The sequence below is a fragment of the Bombyx mori genome, chromosome 5, assembly GCF_030269925.1.
Source record: "Bombyx mori chromosome 5, ASM3026992v2".
NCBI lineage: Eukaryota > Metazoa > Arthropoda > Insecta > Lepidoptera > Bombycidae > Bombyx > Bombyx mori.
Window position 1 is genome coordinate 18,638,783 of NC_085111.1, and position 18,535 is coordinate 18,657,317.

The 18,535-nt window shown below is 35.6% G+C and overlaps 2 protein-coding genes across 5 annotated transcripts in view; one reads left to right on the top strand and one right to left on the bottom strand.

Moving 5' to 3' along the window:
• Positions 1–8,398: 8,398 nt before the first annotated feature.
• LOC101737714 (bifunctional arginine demethylase and lysyl-hydroxylase PSR) lies at positions 8,399–12,797 on the bottom strand. Its single transcript, XM_004923812.5, has 3 exons — positions 11,533–12,797; positions 10,390–11,093; positions 8,399–8,884 (listed from the first exon to the last, which is right to left on the bottom strand). Exons 1-3 carry the CDS (start codon positions 11,603–11,605, stop codon positions 8,501–8,503), a joined length of 1,161 nt encoding a protein of 386 aa, XP_004923869.1. The 5' UTR covers positions 11,606–12,797; the 3' UTR covers positions 8,399–8,500.
• A 417-nt stretch (positions 12,798–13,214) lies between these two features.
• Positions 13,215–18,535, top strand: part of MCAK (kinesin-like protein a) — a 51,077-nt gene continuing 45,756 nt past the window's right edge. For all 4 annotated transcript variants that reach the window (XM_038010798.2, XM_038010800.2, XM_062668415.1 and 1 more), the window contains exon 1: positions 13,215–13,355. In XM_038010798.2, the coding sequence (XP_037866726.1) occupies positions 13,295–13,355 (61 nt within the window). In that variant the 5' untranslated portion in view covers positions 13,215–13,294. The remainder of the gene's footprint in view (positions 13,356–18,535) is intronic.

The following is an 18,535-nucleotide window of genomic DNA, read 5'->3' on the forward strand; positions in this document are numbered from 1 at the left end:
GCTACACAGTAGACGTCACGAACTATGAAAATGGCGATACGTCCGTTACCTTCGCAATCGTCGGCGCAACTGGGCAAGCGAATGTGTGGGAGATTACGCGAAGGTTCGAGGTTCGCGCGCTTTGATGTCTGTTAAAAAACCGACACAACTTGGAAAACCACGAATGCAGCGAAATCTTTGCATAATCATTTGCAAATGTCGTCCCACACTTGCGGGTTTGCTGCGTATTCGTGCGCATGTGAGTGACCGGTGTAATAGAGAGGTTAAAAAGTTGTCGTTTGACAACTTTATAACCTTAGAAAATTTTAATTCTTATCTATGGACTGGTTAAATACCTACGATAGGTACCGTAAAATGGGGCGATTAGGGATTGAGAGGCGAATCGGGAAAAAACCGGGAAAATCTTTCGACGCTCAATATTAGTTTTATATGCGTTGTAAAATCTTCCGTGAGTGGTCGTAATTATTTTAGTGCTAGAAACTTTGCTCTCTTTTATTTATTTGATAATAATAGAAGACGACTGTGATTTATAAACTTTGTTTAGTGTTTGAACCATCATATATTTAGTTGTCGTTGATGGTGGTTGTAAGGTCACCAGTGCCGGGCGGCACAATAACGAGTCCGTAATTGGATGGACAGTTTATTTCCAATCACAGATAGTATAGCAATATTCAGAAGGAGAAATTACGGAGTACAGAAGGCACAGATAAAGCGGTAGTAAGTTCAAACACAATAATACAAAATAGACGAAAGCAATAAATCGTAACGAAGCAAAAGAGTACGCGTAAGTCGAGGAGTGACACAGTCTTAGCGTGGCGTTGATCAAATCGCTAGAAGTAATAGTGTTCTGTGATCAAACCCGACTGGCCGCGAGCGGCGGCCGAGTCGTGGCGCAGGCGACGACCAGTACGTACGTAGTTATACATAGTCGGGGTCTTTGCTGCATACTAGCGGTTATGCCCGACTATGCTTGTGTAAATAATATTAAATATTGAGTAGGTGTGCAATGTAAATTAATAAATAATATGAACTAAAATACATAAATATAGTAGAAACACCTACAACACTCCCCTCCAGAGACCTACTTAGGTCGATAATAATCGGGAAAGCGTACTTTCCTCCCCGATCGAGTCGTCTGCTGGTATGGAGGCCCTGGATCTGGTTTTGGATCCGGGTCGGAATCGGGAAGTTTTGGTATGTTGCGCCGGAGTACAGGAACATCGGACGACAGTATATAAAATATTATAAAATAAATAAATACATGTGAGTCACCCACAATATATATTAAAGGTAAGTCTCAGTTGTTATTGGTTTTAATGTATTTGATAAAATAAAAATACATGTAAAAATCTGTTGTTTTTGGGGATATTGGGGACGCATTAGGTACAAATAACAACGAAAAAGGGTTTAATTGGGATGAAAATACGTGAAATGGAAACGACATAAGTATAAATAGGTACAAGTTTGTAGGGTTGTCTATATAGTTATAACAATATTTTTTTAATTTGTTGGTAATAATCTGGTTTATTCATGATGTTTTTGTCTAGAACTTTTATTAAAAATTATCAATGTGTTATTTTATTGTTTGGTAAATATTTATATTATCAGTTAGATATTGTTTTCTATTTTTAGATATGCCTCGCGTGTACGTATCAAAGAGTGCAAAGCCTTTTATGAGATATGATCCCTTAATATTAAAAACAGCAATAGAAGCCTATGAAATTGGGAATAAGTTTTTAGTTGAAATAGCTAAGCAATTTAATATAAGTAAGTCGATTTTGCACAGACATGTAACAAGAACAATGAAATCTCAAGGTGGACAAAAGTGTCTAAGCAATACATAATAAAATATTTAATATTTGTTCAGAGTGGGGGTATTCATCTGATTAATCCATGGATTAACCGACACACCTAATCTCTTAACCCAGATAAAAATATCAGCCCCTAAGTACTTACCAAGAACGAAGAAATATAAACCGTTTATAAGAAAGCCCACTCGTTCGAATTTAGGTACTTACTCTCCCATATACAGAATCGTTTGGGACTACAATAATGTCCACGGTAGCATGGTCTCCGTCAATGTTCATTCGGATTTGTGCGATTGCGCTGAACTAATTTTAAGTGATGAAATAGATGTTTTTTTTAATTGTCTCGCAACTTACAGGACAAATCTATCGCGGATCATTTCCCAAGTAAATATAAATTAAACATAAGAAAATCGATTGCACCTATAATTGAGGTGACATTTGCCATGTGCTTTTGTCAGTTTTTCAATGTTTTTTATTGATGATCACTTTGTTGGTACAACTAAATTAATAAATAAATTAAAACCAAGTAGTGCCAGCCCTAGCAAATTTTTCATTTCGTCCCAATTAACCACATGTTCCGGGTAAATAGGGATTACACCTATTTTTGCTTTTTTTGCTTAAACTGGAATGCTAGTTGCATAGTTTTAAATTGGACAACAAAGATGCCCCCGAGACTCAATAATTTTGATCCTGATATAGCATTATATACATCAACAACTACCTTAAAATTGGTCATAAAGTTGGAGTTTGTCCCTAATCGCCCCATTTTACCGGTACTTAATTTTAATGTTTGTTGCCTTTTTGGCGGGAATGCGAGGAGTGAAGTTGTGCAATTTGTTTTTTGTCTATTTAGTGTTTCTTCAGGTTTAAATGTGTAATAAAGGTGGTTTATTAACTATTTAGTATCTGCGAAAGTGCACAACAAATGTGGGAAAATAAAACAAAGTCGCTGGACGTAACTTCTCGAGATCCTACAAAAAGTCTCAGTAAATGACCACCATTTTACTGAGATTATATTTCATCCCATATCATCTCATTTCATTTCACTACATACTGTCATTTTTCATAAAAATAAGAATATAAATTAAAATATGACTAAAGGTCTTAGTTACCAGGTGATAAAATCCCTTGAAAAATACCTAATGTTTGTTGATGGTTATTAATTTGTTTGGCTTGTACCGTACCCTAAATTAATTTAAGTAGGGTACCGTAAAATGGGGCGATTAGGGACAAATTCCAACTTTATGAGCAATTTTAAGGTAGTTGTTGATGTATATAATGCTATATCAGGATCAAAATGTTTGAGTCTTGGGGGCATCTTTGTTGTCTAATTTAAAATAATGCAACTAGCATTCCAGTTTAAGCAAAAAATGCAAAAATAGGTGTAATCCCTATTTACCCGAAAATTGCGGTTAATTGGGACGAAATGAGAAATTTGCTAGGGTTGGCACTACTTTTATATTTATATATAGTTTTAATTAATTTATTTATTTAATTGCACCAACAAAGTGATCATCAATAAAAAAAATTGAAAAACTGACAAAAGTACATGGCAGACATCACCTCAATTATAGGTGCAATCGACAGTGCTGATATTTCTATCTGGGTTAAGAGATTAGGCGTGTCGGTTATTCCATGGATTAATCAGATGAATACCCCCACTCTGAACAAATATTAAATATTTTATTATGTATTACTTAGACATTTTTGTCCACCTTGAGATTTCATTGATCTTGTTACATGTCTCTGCAAAATCGACTTACTTATATTAAATTGCTTATCTATTTCAACTAAAGACTTATTCCCAATTTCGCTTCGATAAACCAGATTTTTACCAACAAATTTAAAAAATATTGTTATAACTACATAGACAACCCTACAAACCTGTACCTATTTATACTTAGGTCGTTTCCATTTCACGTATTCTCATCCCAATTGACCCCTTTTTCGTTGTTATTTGTACCTAAGACGTCCCCAATATCCCCAAAAACAACAGATTTTTACATGTATTTTTATTTAATCAAATACATTAAAATCAATAACAACTGAGACTTACCTTTAATATATATGCTGGTTCAAACACTAAATAACGTTTATAAATCATAGTCGTCTTCTATTATTATCAAATAAATAAAAGAGAGCAAAATTTTCTAGCACTAAAATAATTACCACCACAGGAAGTTAATTCTTTATAAAACTTATGAAGTTTATTTAAACCATGCAAAACATATCAATAAATAACGCCATATTATCTGAAAAACTTACGCTTAGACCAAACTCGAATTGTTCTGTTAATTTTGATTATGAAAAAGTGAAAATCCAGTACATGTATTTTATCTCACAGAAAATTGCTAAGGAGATCAAAGGGAAACCCCCTCTATACTCTACCGAGTCGTTAAACCTATTTATTGAACGACTTAAAAATAAGGAAATAACGTCAGATAAATACGAATTGCGAAATGAGAATTGCCAAACAATTTTGTTTCACAAACGCAGCAGGAGAGTAAAAATAGTGTTATCTGCTGAACAATGTTTTGATGTCATTGTACAAGCACATATTCAAACTGACCATGGTGACGTTCGTGCCATAAAAATGAAAACAAGAAAGTATTCCGTCCCTTTACTCAGCATTAGAACATTATTAAAGAGCTGTAATGTGTGCACTCAAGACGAGACATCCCTGTACTCCGAAAAACAAAATGACAATATTTGGACAATTTCAATCTTTAATGTGCAGTTATATAATAATGAGTTTCCATTTCTACTATTTTATGTGGAAACTAATTCGAATTACATCTTGATCAGACCACTCAAGACGAACAAGGAAGATGAAATATCTTTGGAACTTTTCAAGATATTTATGACATTCGGACCACCTGTCACTATTTTAGTTTCTAAAAAATTAGAAAAGATCATTACAAAAGTACAAACTATAATAAGCAGTGTGCACCCAGATTGTATGTTTAAATTACAATTGTGCCAAATAAAGAATATGCTTCTTCCAAAGCTATTTCGTAAAGTAATGAAACAGAATACTATAAGTTACACAGCGATTGGATATCTTAAAGCTCAGTTCATTTTAAACAATATGTTGCATTCAAAGCCTCAAGACATATTCTTCAGAAAGACACTTGAACCTCACAGCATAGATACTAGATAGCATAAATTCACAATTATGTCACATATTCAGTAATGGTTGTTATTTCATCACTGTTATAGTGCAAATGGTGCTCTCCTAGTATTAGCTAGCAAAACAGCTAGTTCTAATAAAGTTGAAAGCTCAATTCAGACTACAAACAGATATTACAATCTTGTTGCTTTTTGCTTGTTTGGGCCACACCGTTTGACATCACTATTCTGTTTATGTCTACTGGTTTAATCAACAGATACATTGCTATGCTGGGAGACAAGGAGACCTATTTTTAATTGTTTTTGGGGACCAAAAAGCAAATGGAACACCTAGTGGTGATAACATTTGCTCATGGATATTTGTAAGGCTAGAAGCACTATCTGGGAGACTAAGTCAGAAATTATTTACTATTTTGATCTCAAGATGGAGCTGTGTTTCTGATATCAAATGAGTTATGAGCAAATTTAATTCAAATTTAAATCAACAATATAAAACAATGCCTGCCCACTATATTATATTGTAATTCAAGAGCATTTAAAAATAATTATATTGCATTATTATTTTAATAAGATTGTTTTATTGGGGTTTATTCCTTGAGAATCTATTTCCTTCAAACTCTTGGTACATTGGTTTTATGGGTAACATTGAATGATGACAGCCCTTTAAGCACTATTGAAATAAGTGCTATTTTTATTGTAACATGTATTATTTGTCAACACGTTGGGAATATTTAAAAAAAATCCCCGCTGCAGTGGTGTACACATTAGGTTCAATAATGGTTCCAACAGTATTCACTGTTTAGAAAACATTATACAATGATTCCCGATTATAATTTAGGAAACGAATTGCTCGGGTATAACACTGATCTTTTGAGCCAGTGCATATCTCCTTAAGATTAAATGCAGAATTTTAAGAATAAGTTACAAGTTGACAATTATCGATTGTATTTGTATTGTCTCATGCGAGTTCGCACCAGCTGCCGTTAGTGGAGAAACATAGTCCCGCCTAATTCAGCCGCGAAAGTGTGATTATTTTTGTTTCATGTTTGCAATACGATCGATTCTTTAATCTTGATCTTCGAACTTCGTTCTGATCGAGTCCACCAACGGCACTGTACTGTATCCCAGCGACTAAGGGATCCAACGATCACAGCCGGCAGGTGGTGCAGTCTGAGCTCCAAAAGTTTGTACAAACTGAGGAAGTACTTAGCTGTCTGCTAAACGGTCTGGTTCACATCGCACACAGTTATCGGAGATTTATAGGCCCCTATGAAGACTGACGGTGTGCGTGACATGTTTGCATATTAATTATTATTTTTAAATGTATTTACTATAGAGCTTCGATTATTCATTTAAACCTATTAATATTAGGTACATTATAAAATGATCAATGTTTGTATTATAAATACTAAAAACGAGGCACTATCGTGTTCTATGTACAAGTATTTTACATTATCATATTTAATTATAAAAATGTTCATTCCTTAGTAAGGAATACCTACGTGCCCACTGAGTTTCTCGCCGGATCTTCTCAGAGGGTCGCGTTTTCGATCCGGTGGTAGATTCTGCGAAGCACTGCTCTTGCTAGGGTCAGTGTTAGCAACTCTTGGGTTTGAGCCCCGTGAGCTCACCTACACACGCTAGGGTAAGCTGAAATAGCCTCTCAAGGCTATCAGCATAGGCTTAAAAAAAAAAGAATACCTACAAAAGGTATTCATCGACTTTATTTAAGTAATTTTAGATTTTATAAATTGTCAGTATTGTCGTATGCGCCACGATCGGAAACTATGAAACTTAAATTAACATAAAATTAAAATGAATGATCAAATTGTAAATTTTGTTTTCAATATTACGATCAAAGTTGTCGTCTACGAAGAATTAGCGCTTCTTTTGATAGGTCTACCCTCACCATAACAGAACTTATGGTAAGCGAAAGCTCATCAGTTCAGGGTCACACTCATCGAAGAGTTTGACACTTAGTCTTTAGCACCAGCCCGCAGGTTCCCACCGGATCTTTTCAGATCTTCAATCTACAGCGCAGCTGCCCTTCATCGGACAGGCACCCGAGCCTTTATTAACGAGCATCGCCCACTTATAGCGCTAAAAGAGCCACCAGTACCTAACAACTTCATCCAAAAAATCATTTAGTGCATATTAATAATCTGCAATTAATACGGTGCAGCATCTTTGGTAACGTTACACCCGAACCGGTCGACCGAGGGACGTCTGGCAGCCAACAGCGGTAACGAAACTAGGGACAAATATACATCATGGTCTCACGAAAACAGTCACGTGTCAGGCACCAAGCCAGAGAGTGGGCCAGGTGGTTTAGAGCTCAGCCCTGACTATTAGAAGTGTTCTAAGGCGAAGCGAAAAACTACTGCGTTATAGTACTGTGGATAGTGGAGTGGGGCATACAATATCGTTTTGTAGACGTGATGGAGTACAGCACGCAGCGGCCGAGCCGTGTCCTCGGCATTCCTGATGTCCATGAGTGAGAGTGACTACTTAATATCAGGGGGGCGGTATACTCGAGTGCCTATAAGTATTTTGTCCAGAACCCAATAGACTTCTGCAGAGTACATGTAAATTCAATGTCTCCTGTATATGTTCACATTCAGATGTTGCTTTTGTGTCAATTGCACCTTTTACATTTGTTTGTTACTGTGCATTGCTTGCGATTATGGTCTTCTACTTTTAAAACCAAGGTATTTTTAAATTAGCATCGTCTACTGTTTATCAAGTATCACTAGATTAATGAATGTTCTTTTTTCCAGCCACTGCAGTAGAAATAGAATTTCATAGAAATACGTCGGAATATTAATAGTACTCTGAAGAAGTAATACCTTCAATTGGTTTAAAAAATATTCCATAATAATGTAGTTTTAAGCATCAACTTACTGTTGCCGAAAGTATACCCGGCATCCTGCCAACAAACGAGTCAGTTAAGAGCCACACAATCACCACAGTTTAAAATGTCTTGTAAGTCGTCGTGGCCTAAAGGATAAGACGTCCGGTGCATTCGTGTGTAGCGATGCAACGGTGTTCGAATCCCGCAGGCGGGTACCAATTTTTCTAATGAAATACGTAATTAACAAATGTTCACGATTGACTTCCACGGTGAAGGAATAACATCGTGTAATAAAAATCAAACCCACAAAATTATAATTTGCGTAATTACTGGTGGTAGGACCTATGTGTCCGCACGGGTAGGTACCACCGCCCTGCCAATTTCTGCCGTGAAGCAGTAATGCGTTTCGGTTTGAATGGTGGGGCAGTCATTGTAACTATACTGAGACTTCAGAACTGATATCTCAAGATGTGTGGCGCATTTACGTTGTAGATGTGTGGCGCATTTACGTTGTAGATGTCTATGGGCTCCAGTAACCACTTAACACCAGGTGGCCTGTGAGCTCGTACACACATACAAGCAATAAAAAAATAATTAAAAGCTAATGAAATAATTAGTATACATATAATTTTGCAAAGATCAACACTTCTGTGATTAACTAATTAAATGATTAGGTCTGGTTCTGATGAAGTTAGTAATTGTTTTCGTATACTCAAAGCTTCTTTCTCCGCTTTTTCTTGTGGGCAGTGATGCTTTCCTGGCCGCTATCTTCTTCTGAACTATCTGAAGAGCTAGTGTCACTATCACTGCTTGAAGAACTGCTGTTAGATGAACTGTCTGAAGCCACTCCAGTACTCTGGTTGACGTCAACACTGCTTGCTATCTTATATAAATCAGGTTCTTTGGCTTCCAAGACCTTGAGCCATTTTTTGGAGAGCTTTGGTCGACCTCGGACGGACTTATGCCACACTACCGGGAAGTTGGTGCGACTGCAGAAGTTTTGGGTGATGGCTACTGTGTCATCTAAGTTCAAGACCACATGCCACCAGCCTCCAGGCACAAACACCGTATCCCCAGGTCTTTGAAGTATCTCCACCTGAATATAAAATGAAAAATAAGCCATTCAAATTATATAAAAGAAAATGTTTTAAGCAACATTTCATATCATTCACAAGCTATTCTAATTGACCAATAAACTCAATATCTGTATTGCATCGTTTTGCATGGATAAGTGTTCTTAAAAAGGCTTAATTAAATAATGAAAGAAAATGATTTATTACAATTGTTAAGCTCTCACAGTAAGCATCGGATTTGACATTTTTCTAATTTTAAGTTAACTTGACATGGAGCATTTTAAATTAAATAACTTGACATGGAGCATTTTAAATTAAATTGACAGACTTTCCAGCCCGGAAGTTTCAGACAGAGCTTTTAGTAAGATAAGCAAAATGAAAATTATCCTGAGTGCACAACCTAATCATAAACTGGTCTTATTACTAAAGCCAGATGGTTTCAAAAGACAGACAATGAGAAAGATTTTTTCCTAGCATGGACTCTGAACTGGAGGATGATGCCCACTGAATACCCTTGCTCTTTAAGTTGCCACTAGCGATTAAATGAGGTGGGCCATTAACTGCACCAATGGGGAGTTATAGATATTTTTAGGGATTTTCTCATCCCTAATGTGTAAGCAGCCATCTAGATAAAAAAATCAACAAGGCTCCCTTAAAACCCCTCTGTAGCACAATGATAGTTAGATATTATTTGCTATAGCCAGATAGTCTAATGGACAAAATCCACAATGTACTCTGTGTATTGTATGTGGGATATACCCAGGAAATACTATGGCGTTTCTAGAGGCTAGCAGGGATGGCAGCAAGAGGGTGCTTGAGAATCACACCAATGGGGACTATAAGTTTAATACTTGAAAGTCATCTACTAATGTAGGTTGTCAGTGCTACATTCATATTACTCACTATTGAGTAAAAAGTAATATTGACCAATATTGATCCTAGTTGGCTAGCTGACTTCCTTTAGATAGCCTTTATCCGAAAAATATATTCATAACTTCAAGAAATAAAGCATCCAACCCAAGTATAGTTTACAGAACTAAGACCACTTGCTCATATTAAAGGTTTAAATAGTAGATGGTTACACTGAATACAGAGGTTTACTTTTTTATTAATTTTGAACACTATGTGAGGAGAGGTTGGCATACAGCTACTAAAATAACAAAATACAGTTAATATCTAAAGAAAGTAGTCGAGAGCCAATTTATAGGCAAAAAATCTATGAACAATGGCAATCAAAAGTTGATGGCTGGCAATTGATAAAGTGTTAAAAACCCACAACTACTCTTTTTTTTTATTGCTTAGATGGGTGGACGAGCTCACAGCCCACCTGGTGTTAAGTGGTTACTGGAACCCATAGACATCCACAACGCAAATGCACCACCAACCTTGAGACATAAGTTCTAAGGTCTCAAGTATAGTTATAAAGGCTGCCCCACCCTTCAAACCTCCTACTACCATACATTACATACATAATTTAATTTGTTTTGTGAAAATTATAGTCTGATTATAACTGTGTAGTAACACTAACCGGTTGATACTCTTTCGGCCAAGTGTCCAACTGAGTCTTTGGATAAATTAATTTAAACCATGTTATAGCTTCGTCCCTTTGTTTTCCCCCCATAGCCCCTGTCACTTTAATCATTTCCCTTGGAGTCTGAGTTGGGAACAGGCACCATCTTTTATGTCCAAAAACTAAAGCATTCCAAGCACTAGTCCCTAAAGGATCAATATGAATCCCAGTACCAGATCTTTGGGGACCCATGACAAACCAGCGATAAGGTGGTCTCCTCTCTTCACCACAATATTTAAACAAATCATCCCTAAAATATAAAGGAACGTCATAGTCCTCTAGGAGTTTTTTTCTTCTTGGGTGCTCCCCAAAACTGCTATCAAAAATATACAGTGGACTATCATCAATGGTGGTTCTCATATATTCTACATAATACTTCATTTTCATCTTAACACTATAGCCATCATTGTCTTCACCACACTTGAATTTTTGATTCCGATATTTTTTAACAAGTCGGTCTAAAGTCCACTTGTAATTTGCTTTCCAGTTAGTTTGCACATCAGTTATGACTACAGGTTTATATATTTTCTCATATTTCTCAATGAATTCTTCAGGTGTGACTTGAATAGCACTAATTCGGTCAACATTGTCCTTGCACTGGAGGAACTCAGTAAAGTTGTTGTGGTATTTTAGTATGGTCCACTGATGTTTATCGACTAATTCTGAAATTGAAATTTAAACTGTTATTGTTTTGCCTTTATCAATGTATAAGCATAATTAAACAGATAACCATCATAGCAATCCTTGATGAAACATTATTCAAACATGGCAGTGTAATTTGTCTGCATCCTGTAGTACCATTAATAAGAATGTTGAATTTTTCCAGCGGACCTTTTTTTATTACCTATGTTTTAAGTGCATAGAAAGGATTTTACATGACTTATTACGATTCAATGTGTAAAAAGCAGTGCATATTAATTTCAGGGCCGTTGTTACAAACTTTCTAGAGATTGTTCTCGAATCCATGATTATAAACAAAAACAAAATAATAGGTGAAGCTTGGATTTGAAATATTATGTAGGTGCTGAAGTTACAATTCTAAGTTTCCATTTTAAATATGTACTAATTCATAATTTACATTATGTGGTAATCAACACATACCGGGTCTGGCTTTTCTTTTCGCTTCTTTAATTCGTTTCTTAGTTTTGTGAGACAGTTTATATTCACTGTCCATTCTATGAGCAAGTTTTAGTATAATTTATTAATTGGTTTGCTGTTCAAATAAGTACTAGTTGAAGAATTTAAGCAGCGATTATCTTTAGATTGAGAGGGCTATGTACACAGAGTACAGAGAGAATAGATTAGAGATTATTTTTCAAGGGATTTTATGACCTGGTAACTAAGGTCTTTAAGTCCTGTCTTATTTTAGTTTTTATTCTTATTTTTATGAAAAATTATAAAATGGAGTGAAATGCAACAAATATGATTAATTTGAAACATGAATCAACTGGGATGAAATTAAATGACGAGATGACATGGGATGAAATATAATCTCAGTAAAATGGTGGTCATTTACTGAGATTTTTTCAGTGGACTTTTTGGAGGATCTCAAGAAGTTATGTCCAGCGGCTTTGTTTCATTTTCCCACATTTGTGAACTTTCACAGATATTAAACAGTTAATAAACCACCGTTATTACACATTTAAACCTGAAAAAACACTAAATAGACAAAATAAAACAAATCACACAGTACAGTGTACAGCGCGCTGCATGACGCCGTGGACAGGGGAAAGTGGAAAAAGATCCTAAGATTGAAGCTCATGGGTGATGGTGGTCACGACCCTCAGACATGAGGAACACGACTCGAGGAGGAGGAGGAAACAAGTGAAATCATCCTTCAGTTGGCCTCCTTTACTAGATATCTTTATTTTTATCGCTCAGATTAATTAACTTTAATCAATTATCGTTTGTTCGACAACTGTTAGTGATTTTTCGATCATAAAAAACAATTAAATTCCCAATTATTAATTATTTTATATCTAATAAGCAAACCATCACCTCACCCCCACATTGCGCATGCGTCGGTTTTGTCAGTTAGCTGGCAATGGCCGTATTTACTAGCGTTTTGTTAACAAGTGCGTTTATACTGTCTAATTATTTCTCATGTAGATCAAAAAAATATTGAAAACTTCAACAATACTTCAACAAAAAATGTAGACGTAAATAATAAACGTGATAAACGAAAACTCACCTGTCGTACTCTTTAAACTAGTTTGTTGAAGTCGCAGTGTTCAAATCCCTGTCGTTTTATTGATGTTCTTTCTATGATTTTTACACAAAAATGTCTACCTACAAGGTCCAGGAGTCAATGAGCGTCAAATATTAAAAATAAATTCATTTTGACATATGTTTGCCGTTGGAGACAACGACAACAGCTGACAACAGGCTATATGTATATTTAATTTTTATAGATTATAGGTAGGTAGGTACGTACTATGAGATTTCGATTGGATAATTACGAAAAAACGTATTCTCTGTGGTCGATTCCTAGTGAGCAAACTGCTGATTCTTTATACTTTTTAACCACCAAATTTAGTTTGAAATAAATTAAGTAATTTATGTTCCTTTTAAAAGTATTAGCATAAAACAATACCATTAAAATTTTAATATTAGTTTTTACCGTGGTCTTGATCAAAAGTAGTTTAATTGACACCGCAGTGAAACAAATTTCAAACGTTCCAGTCTGAACTAGTCTGAAGTATGCAGCTAGCTTGATATAACTGTCAATCTGGGTGTAGGAATTTATTTTGTAATTTTCACCGGTTTTCATGTATAACAATTTAACGTGTTGGAGCTAGTTTTGGACGCTATTTAATTACAAATAATGTTTAATAGTGTATGTGGTGCATAAACGTGTTCGATAATGGATGACGGCACAGTTAGAATTCGCTCCGGTATCAACATCAACATTAAAAGAACAGATGGTGAGTGATATACGTGGATTTCTAAGTCTTAACGGTTATTGTCTTGTTTTTTTGATACACTACTTCATAAAAGCGGACAATTGTATATTAAATTAGTATTTAGTTATTCATAATCTAGATCGTTTGAAGTATTGAAAGGGAAAGCGGAGCGTTGTATGATTGGCGAAGCCTAGATATATATGGTTAGTTTTGAAATATTTTGACCACTTTTATGACTTTCCGAATGCATTGTATCTCAGTAATTTTCAAAGTGCACTGCCTGCTTGGCTTCATGTGTTTATCATATCACTAATACCACCGCACACCTTGTAACATGAGGTTGGTGGGTCAAGACTCACCCGCCCTTTAAACTGTAAATTTTCTAGAATAAGTCAGATGATGGCATTGACTCATGTAGGCACACTATATACTCTACAGGTCATTTCGCCAAAATTTCTAAGTAACCATTGAACACATTTTTATAATTCAGATTTATCAAACAATACAATTCATTATCAAGACCTAGAATAATATAATTTAAAAAATAATATAAAGCTAAATCAAAGAAAAGGATAACTTATTCATATAATAAAGTGTATGCACAGTATTAAAATATAAACTGTAGGTTACTACAATATGGATATTAAATTATTATTATTTAAATTGTAATGTGTGATATAGAATGTATAAAAGCAAGATGTCCTTGATAAAGCAGGTAACTAAAAAGCTTACGAACAACAAGATCATTAAATGCCAAAATAAAGAAATATATGTAAAACACCATAGTTTTTATTAAGAGAAAGTGTTTGAGCCTACACACAATTTGTACTATTGGAGAGTTCAGTACTGGTGGGAGGCCATATTATGATCACATATAGGTAAGCCATCATCCCAACAGTTTCTGCTGAGAAATAATCATTAGTTCTAGTTTGAGGATTAAGACAGCCATTGGGTTATAGTCACATGATGATGTAGGGTTCTAGTAACCACTTACCACCAGTGGTCTGTGAGAATATCCACCCAGCACATTATTAGATATGGTATTTTATTATCACTAGTATAGTCAATTGCTATGTTTCATTATGTTTTCAGATTTAGTTACAAATTAATAATAATACTCCATTAAGACAGACAAGTAATTCTCATACATTTAAGGTACTAGTGGCTGAATCCTGATGTTGTGCTGAAAGTACATTACACCAATATTTATGTATTACATATAATATTCTTTTCTAAATTTGTTAATCTCTAATTCGCCTTCTTAGTAGTAAACGATATACATAAATATATGTGATATTTATCTCTAACCCCAATCAATGTAAGAAATTTTGTGATTCTTACCTGCAAAGTTCTGTACAATACATTTTAAAAAATCCTTTCTTAGTAGATGCCTCCAACATAAAAGGCATTGACTACTATAGTTACCAGTTTCTAGATTCAGCAGATTAAGTTCTGTGTTGCTGAATCATTCAGTTAAGGGTCACAATTACATATGCATAGATATAAAAATTTTACTATAATTTTAAATTAATTGAAAATTAAAGATTTAGCAATCACTACTTATTTCTTGGGTCTGTGAAAAATATAGGTTATTGTATTGCAGCTGGTTAAAAACACAGAAAATTACATGTAAATAATATACATATTACATTAACTATTGCCATTATTATATTACACTCACTGAATTTAATATAAATTATGAATAAAACCTTAAATAAAATAATCTTATAATCTTATAATCTTAAAATAATAAAAATAATCTTGAATAAAAAAAATATTTAAATAAAAGTTCAAATCACTTCAGTTCTTTTGAAGACATGTCTATGGTTCATCAGATTGCAAGCGATTGTTATTATCCATGCCTGACCAATGCAATACTTGAACTGGATCAAAGATTAGGCCTTCATTATCTTAGGGATTCTGTAGCTAGGAGGGGAATTATTTCTTTTGTTATTTAAATTTATTAATTACACTAGGACACAGCATTTTCAGATAATAGGGGTCAACTTCACTCCAGTGTTGAATAGTGTGATTTACCCACTTTCTAAATGATGCCCTTAGGTATATTTTTAGAAAGGGTCAGGATAGTGAGGTTTAATTTAATTAAATAGCTTAAATAAATTCATACTGAAATCGAAATAATTGCACTGCCTTGAGTTGGACTTGATGGTGATTTTGGGTGGTATTGCAAATCTACCACATTGGGATGACCTGATTCATGAGAACAGGGGATTCAAGTCCGGGCGAAAAAGTGTAGCTTGTGATTCCCTGCTCAAAAGATGTAACAGCAATTAATTTGTTGAAAAAACTTGCTGGGAGACCATGGAGAGATGTATTTGGTCTTTTATATACATTCGTGAATTGACAGTTGAAACGGCTGTATGAGTTGCATGACTGGCTGCATGCATATTGCGGAATTGTGTTCCTCTCAATTACAGAGGTTTCGTTCCGTGTTCAAATTCTGAATTCAAGGGAGGGGAATGGCTCCCAGTAAAGAGACCCATGAAGCTGCGCTTGATGTAATTTCGAGGGGTTTTCTTTTGTGTTTGTGGCTGATATGGGCTTTGGGTCGACGGCCTATTGGAATTGTGTAATTTTGAAGAATCTTGATGCGTAAGTTTCATTCAAATTACTGCATTTTCTTCTTTCACGATAAACTTATAAAAATAATAAATGGCCTATTACAAAAGGACTCATATTTATTTTTCTTATATGTCTTTTAAGAGCTTGAAATTGGACATTGTAAATGTAGGGATATACGACAAAGGGAAGATCTTCCACCGTGCGGGTGATATTGCTCGGTAGACCGACGGTCCTAATGTTGTTGTTCGGAACTTGTATATATGCGCTTTATCTTGAAAATGTCGTAAGCGAGATTCAGGCATCTGTCAATTATATTGCGTTGTATGATGGCTACCCGCCACAGTAAATATGCTATTTTAACCATCCATAAGTTACTCAATATCAAAATTTAAATAAGTTAACTATTAATTTTACAATTTAAATACAGTTAAAATATAAATTTTAAGTAACTTTATTTCGGCTTTGTTAACGACCTTGCATCGTTCGTCAGTCGCTACCATATAAGGAACGCGGTTCGACCTCCGTGCGTACACCACGAATACGGCTCTGGTTCAGGCTCTTCAAGCGCATGACGCTGCAGTTCTGTATTTTTTAGATTTTACCATAATCTTTCGGGGTAATGTGCCTGTATGATGTTGTTATCAAATCGTTGTGAGGGGTAGGCATTACCTATTTATTCCTAAAAATACTGTCAATAATCCATTCACTTCCTTGTAAAAATATTTTATGTAATTTCTTAACAGGCTAGTTAGGATCAAGGCAACACAAGCATATCGCTACACCCCCGCATTCCTATTACTTTACGCTCCGGAATCTATTAACTGCACCACATCACAGCAATGATCAAATATATATTGCAATACACATCAATTAATAAACAAGCTATGTATGCGTGATCTTTGCTGGTAGGAAATCAATTCCGACCACCGACCTGTCATGCAGCTCGGTCGTCCTTACATCCCAGACCCAGTCTCGAGGACCATGTTGAATTGGCAGAGACTGAGCAACAGCTTAGCAGACGTCCTCTCAGGTCACCGTCGAATCTATAGACATCCTGACAAATCACTTGCCCACCGCGATAGATAATGCGTCTCACCAAGATGTTTATTTTTTATTTTATTGCTTAGATGGGTGGACGAGCTCACAGCCCACCTGGTATTAAGTGGTTACTGGAGCCCATAGACATCTACAACATAAAATGCGCCACCCAACTTGAGATATAGGTTCTAAGGTCTCAGTATAGTTACAACGGCTGCCCCACCCTTCAAACTGAAGCATTACTGCTTCACGGCAGAAATAGGCGGGGTGGTGGTGCGGACTCATAAGAGGTCCTACCACCAGTAAGAATGTGGAAGACTTCTTCCACCGCATCAGATTGCCCTCCGAGCTGAGGAATCTGCTAAAATTTAGGAACGCCTTGATCCGGGATTACGCGCGTTATCCCACGTGTAGGAATAACATCGTGTAATAAAAATCAAAACCGCAAAATTATAATTTGCGTAATTACTGGTGGTAGGATCTCTTGTGAGTCCGCCACCACCACCCCGCCTATTTCTGCCGTGAAGCAGTAATGCGTTTCAGTTTGAAGGGTGGGGTAGCCGTTGTAACTATACTGAGACCTAAGAACTTATATCTCAAGGTGGGTGGCCCATTTACGTTGTAGATGTCTATGGGCTCCAGTAACCACTTAACCCCAGGTGGGCTGTGAGCTCGTCTAAGCAATAATAAAAAAAAAAAATCCGTCTGGTGCACCATCAGTGTCTCAAATTGAGTCCGTGAGCTCACCTGCCGGTCCACTCGAAGTTCGAACAGCTACCAACGATTAGATAAGGAAAAAAATGTAGGAAATATGTTTAACAGTTATTATGTAGCGAAGTTCAATGAGCGCGTTTTTATTAGAAACTAGTTTATATTATACGCAGATAATTGATTGATTGCGCGGACTTATCATGTATCGAAAGGATCGTTTAGCCTTAGGAACATATTAATATAGGTTGCTAAAAATGCGATCAATTTAAAATATTTTTCAGGCACTCATATTCTACTCGGAGACTACATAATGTTTCTCTGTCAATCCGGTGACCAATTATCTGGTTCATCTGGTTAATCAGATAACTTTCCACTCTTCTTACAATTCTCTTTCACGTTTTCAAAGTATCCATTAAGATATATTAGTTTAGTGTTTTTATGAAACATCATTTACTTGAGACGATTCAGCTGTAACACAAATTAAAAAAAATGAAGCCGTGTGGTACAGATTGCGCGTACGCTTTTATTAAATGTCAAAAAGTAATGATCAAAATTATTGGAATCAGTGTGTACATCTGATTAAGTACAATGATTCAATGCCAGATAACAGTGACCGCTTCGGAAATCCTCTACTTACATATATTTTATGTTGTCTTATCGATTGCATTTGCAGCTGAAGTTTGAAATTATCATTGGAGATTGAAATGGGCAGCATAAACCCATGTGAGCTTTAGGCAAAGCCGAGGTAAATGGTCTACGTATTGTTTATCGAAATCTTTATTACGTGAACTAGCGTAAATACCAGCGATATATTGTTTCTGCGTTCGCGAAACTACTTCCTGCTTTGGTACATGTTTGGATCAGTCGTT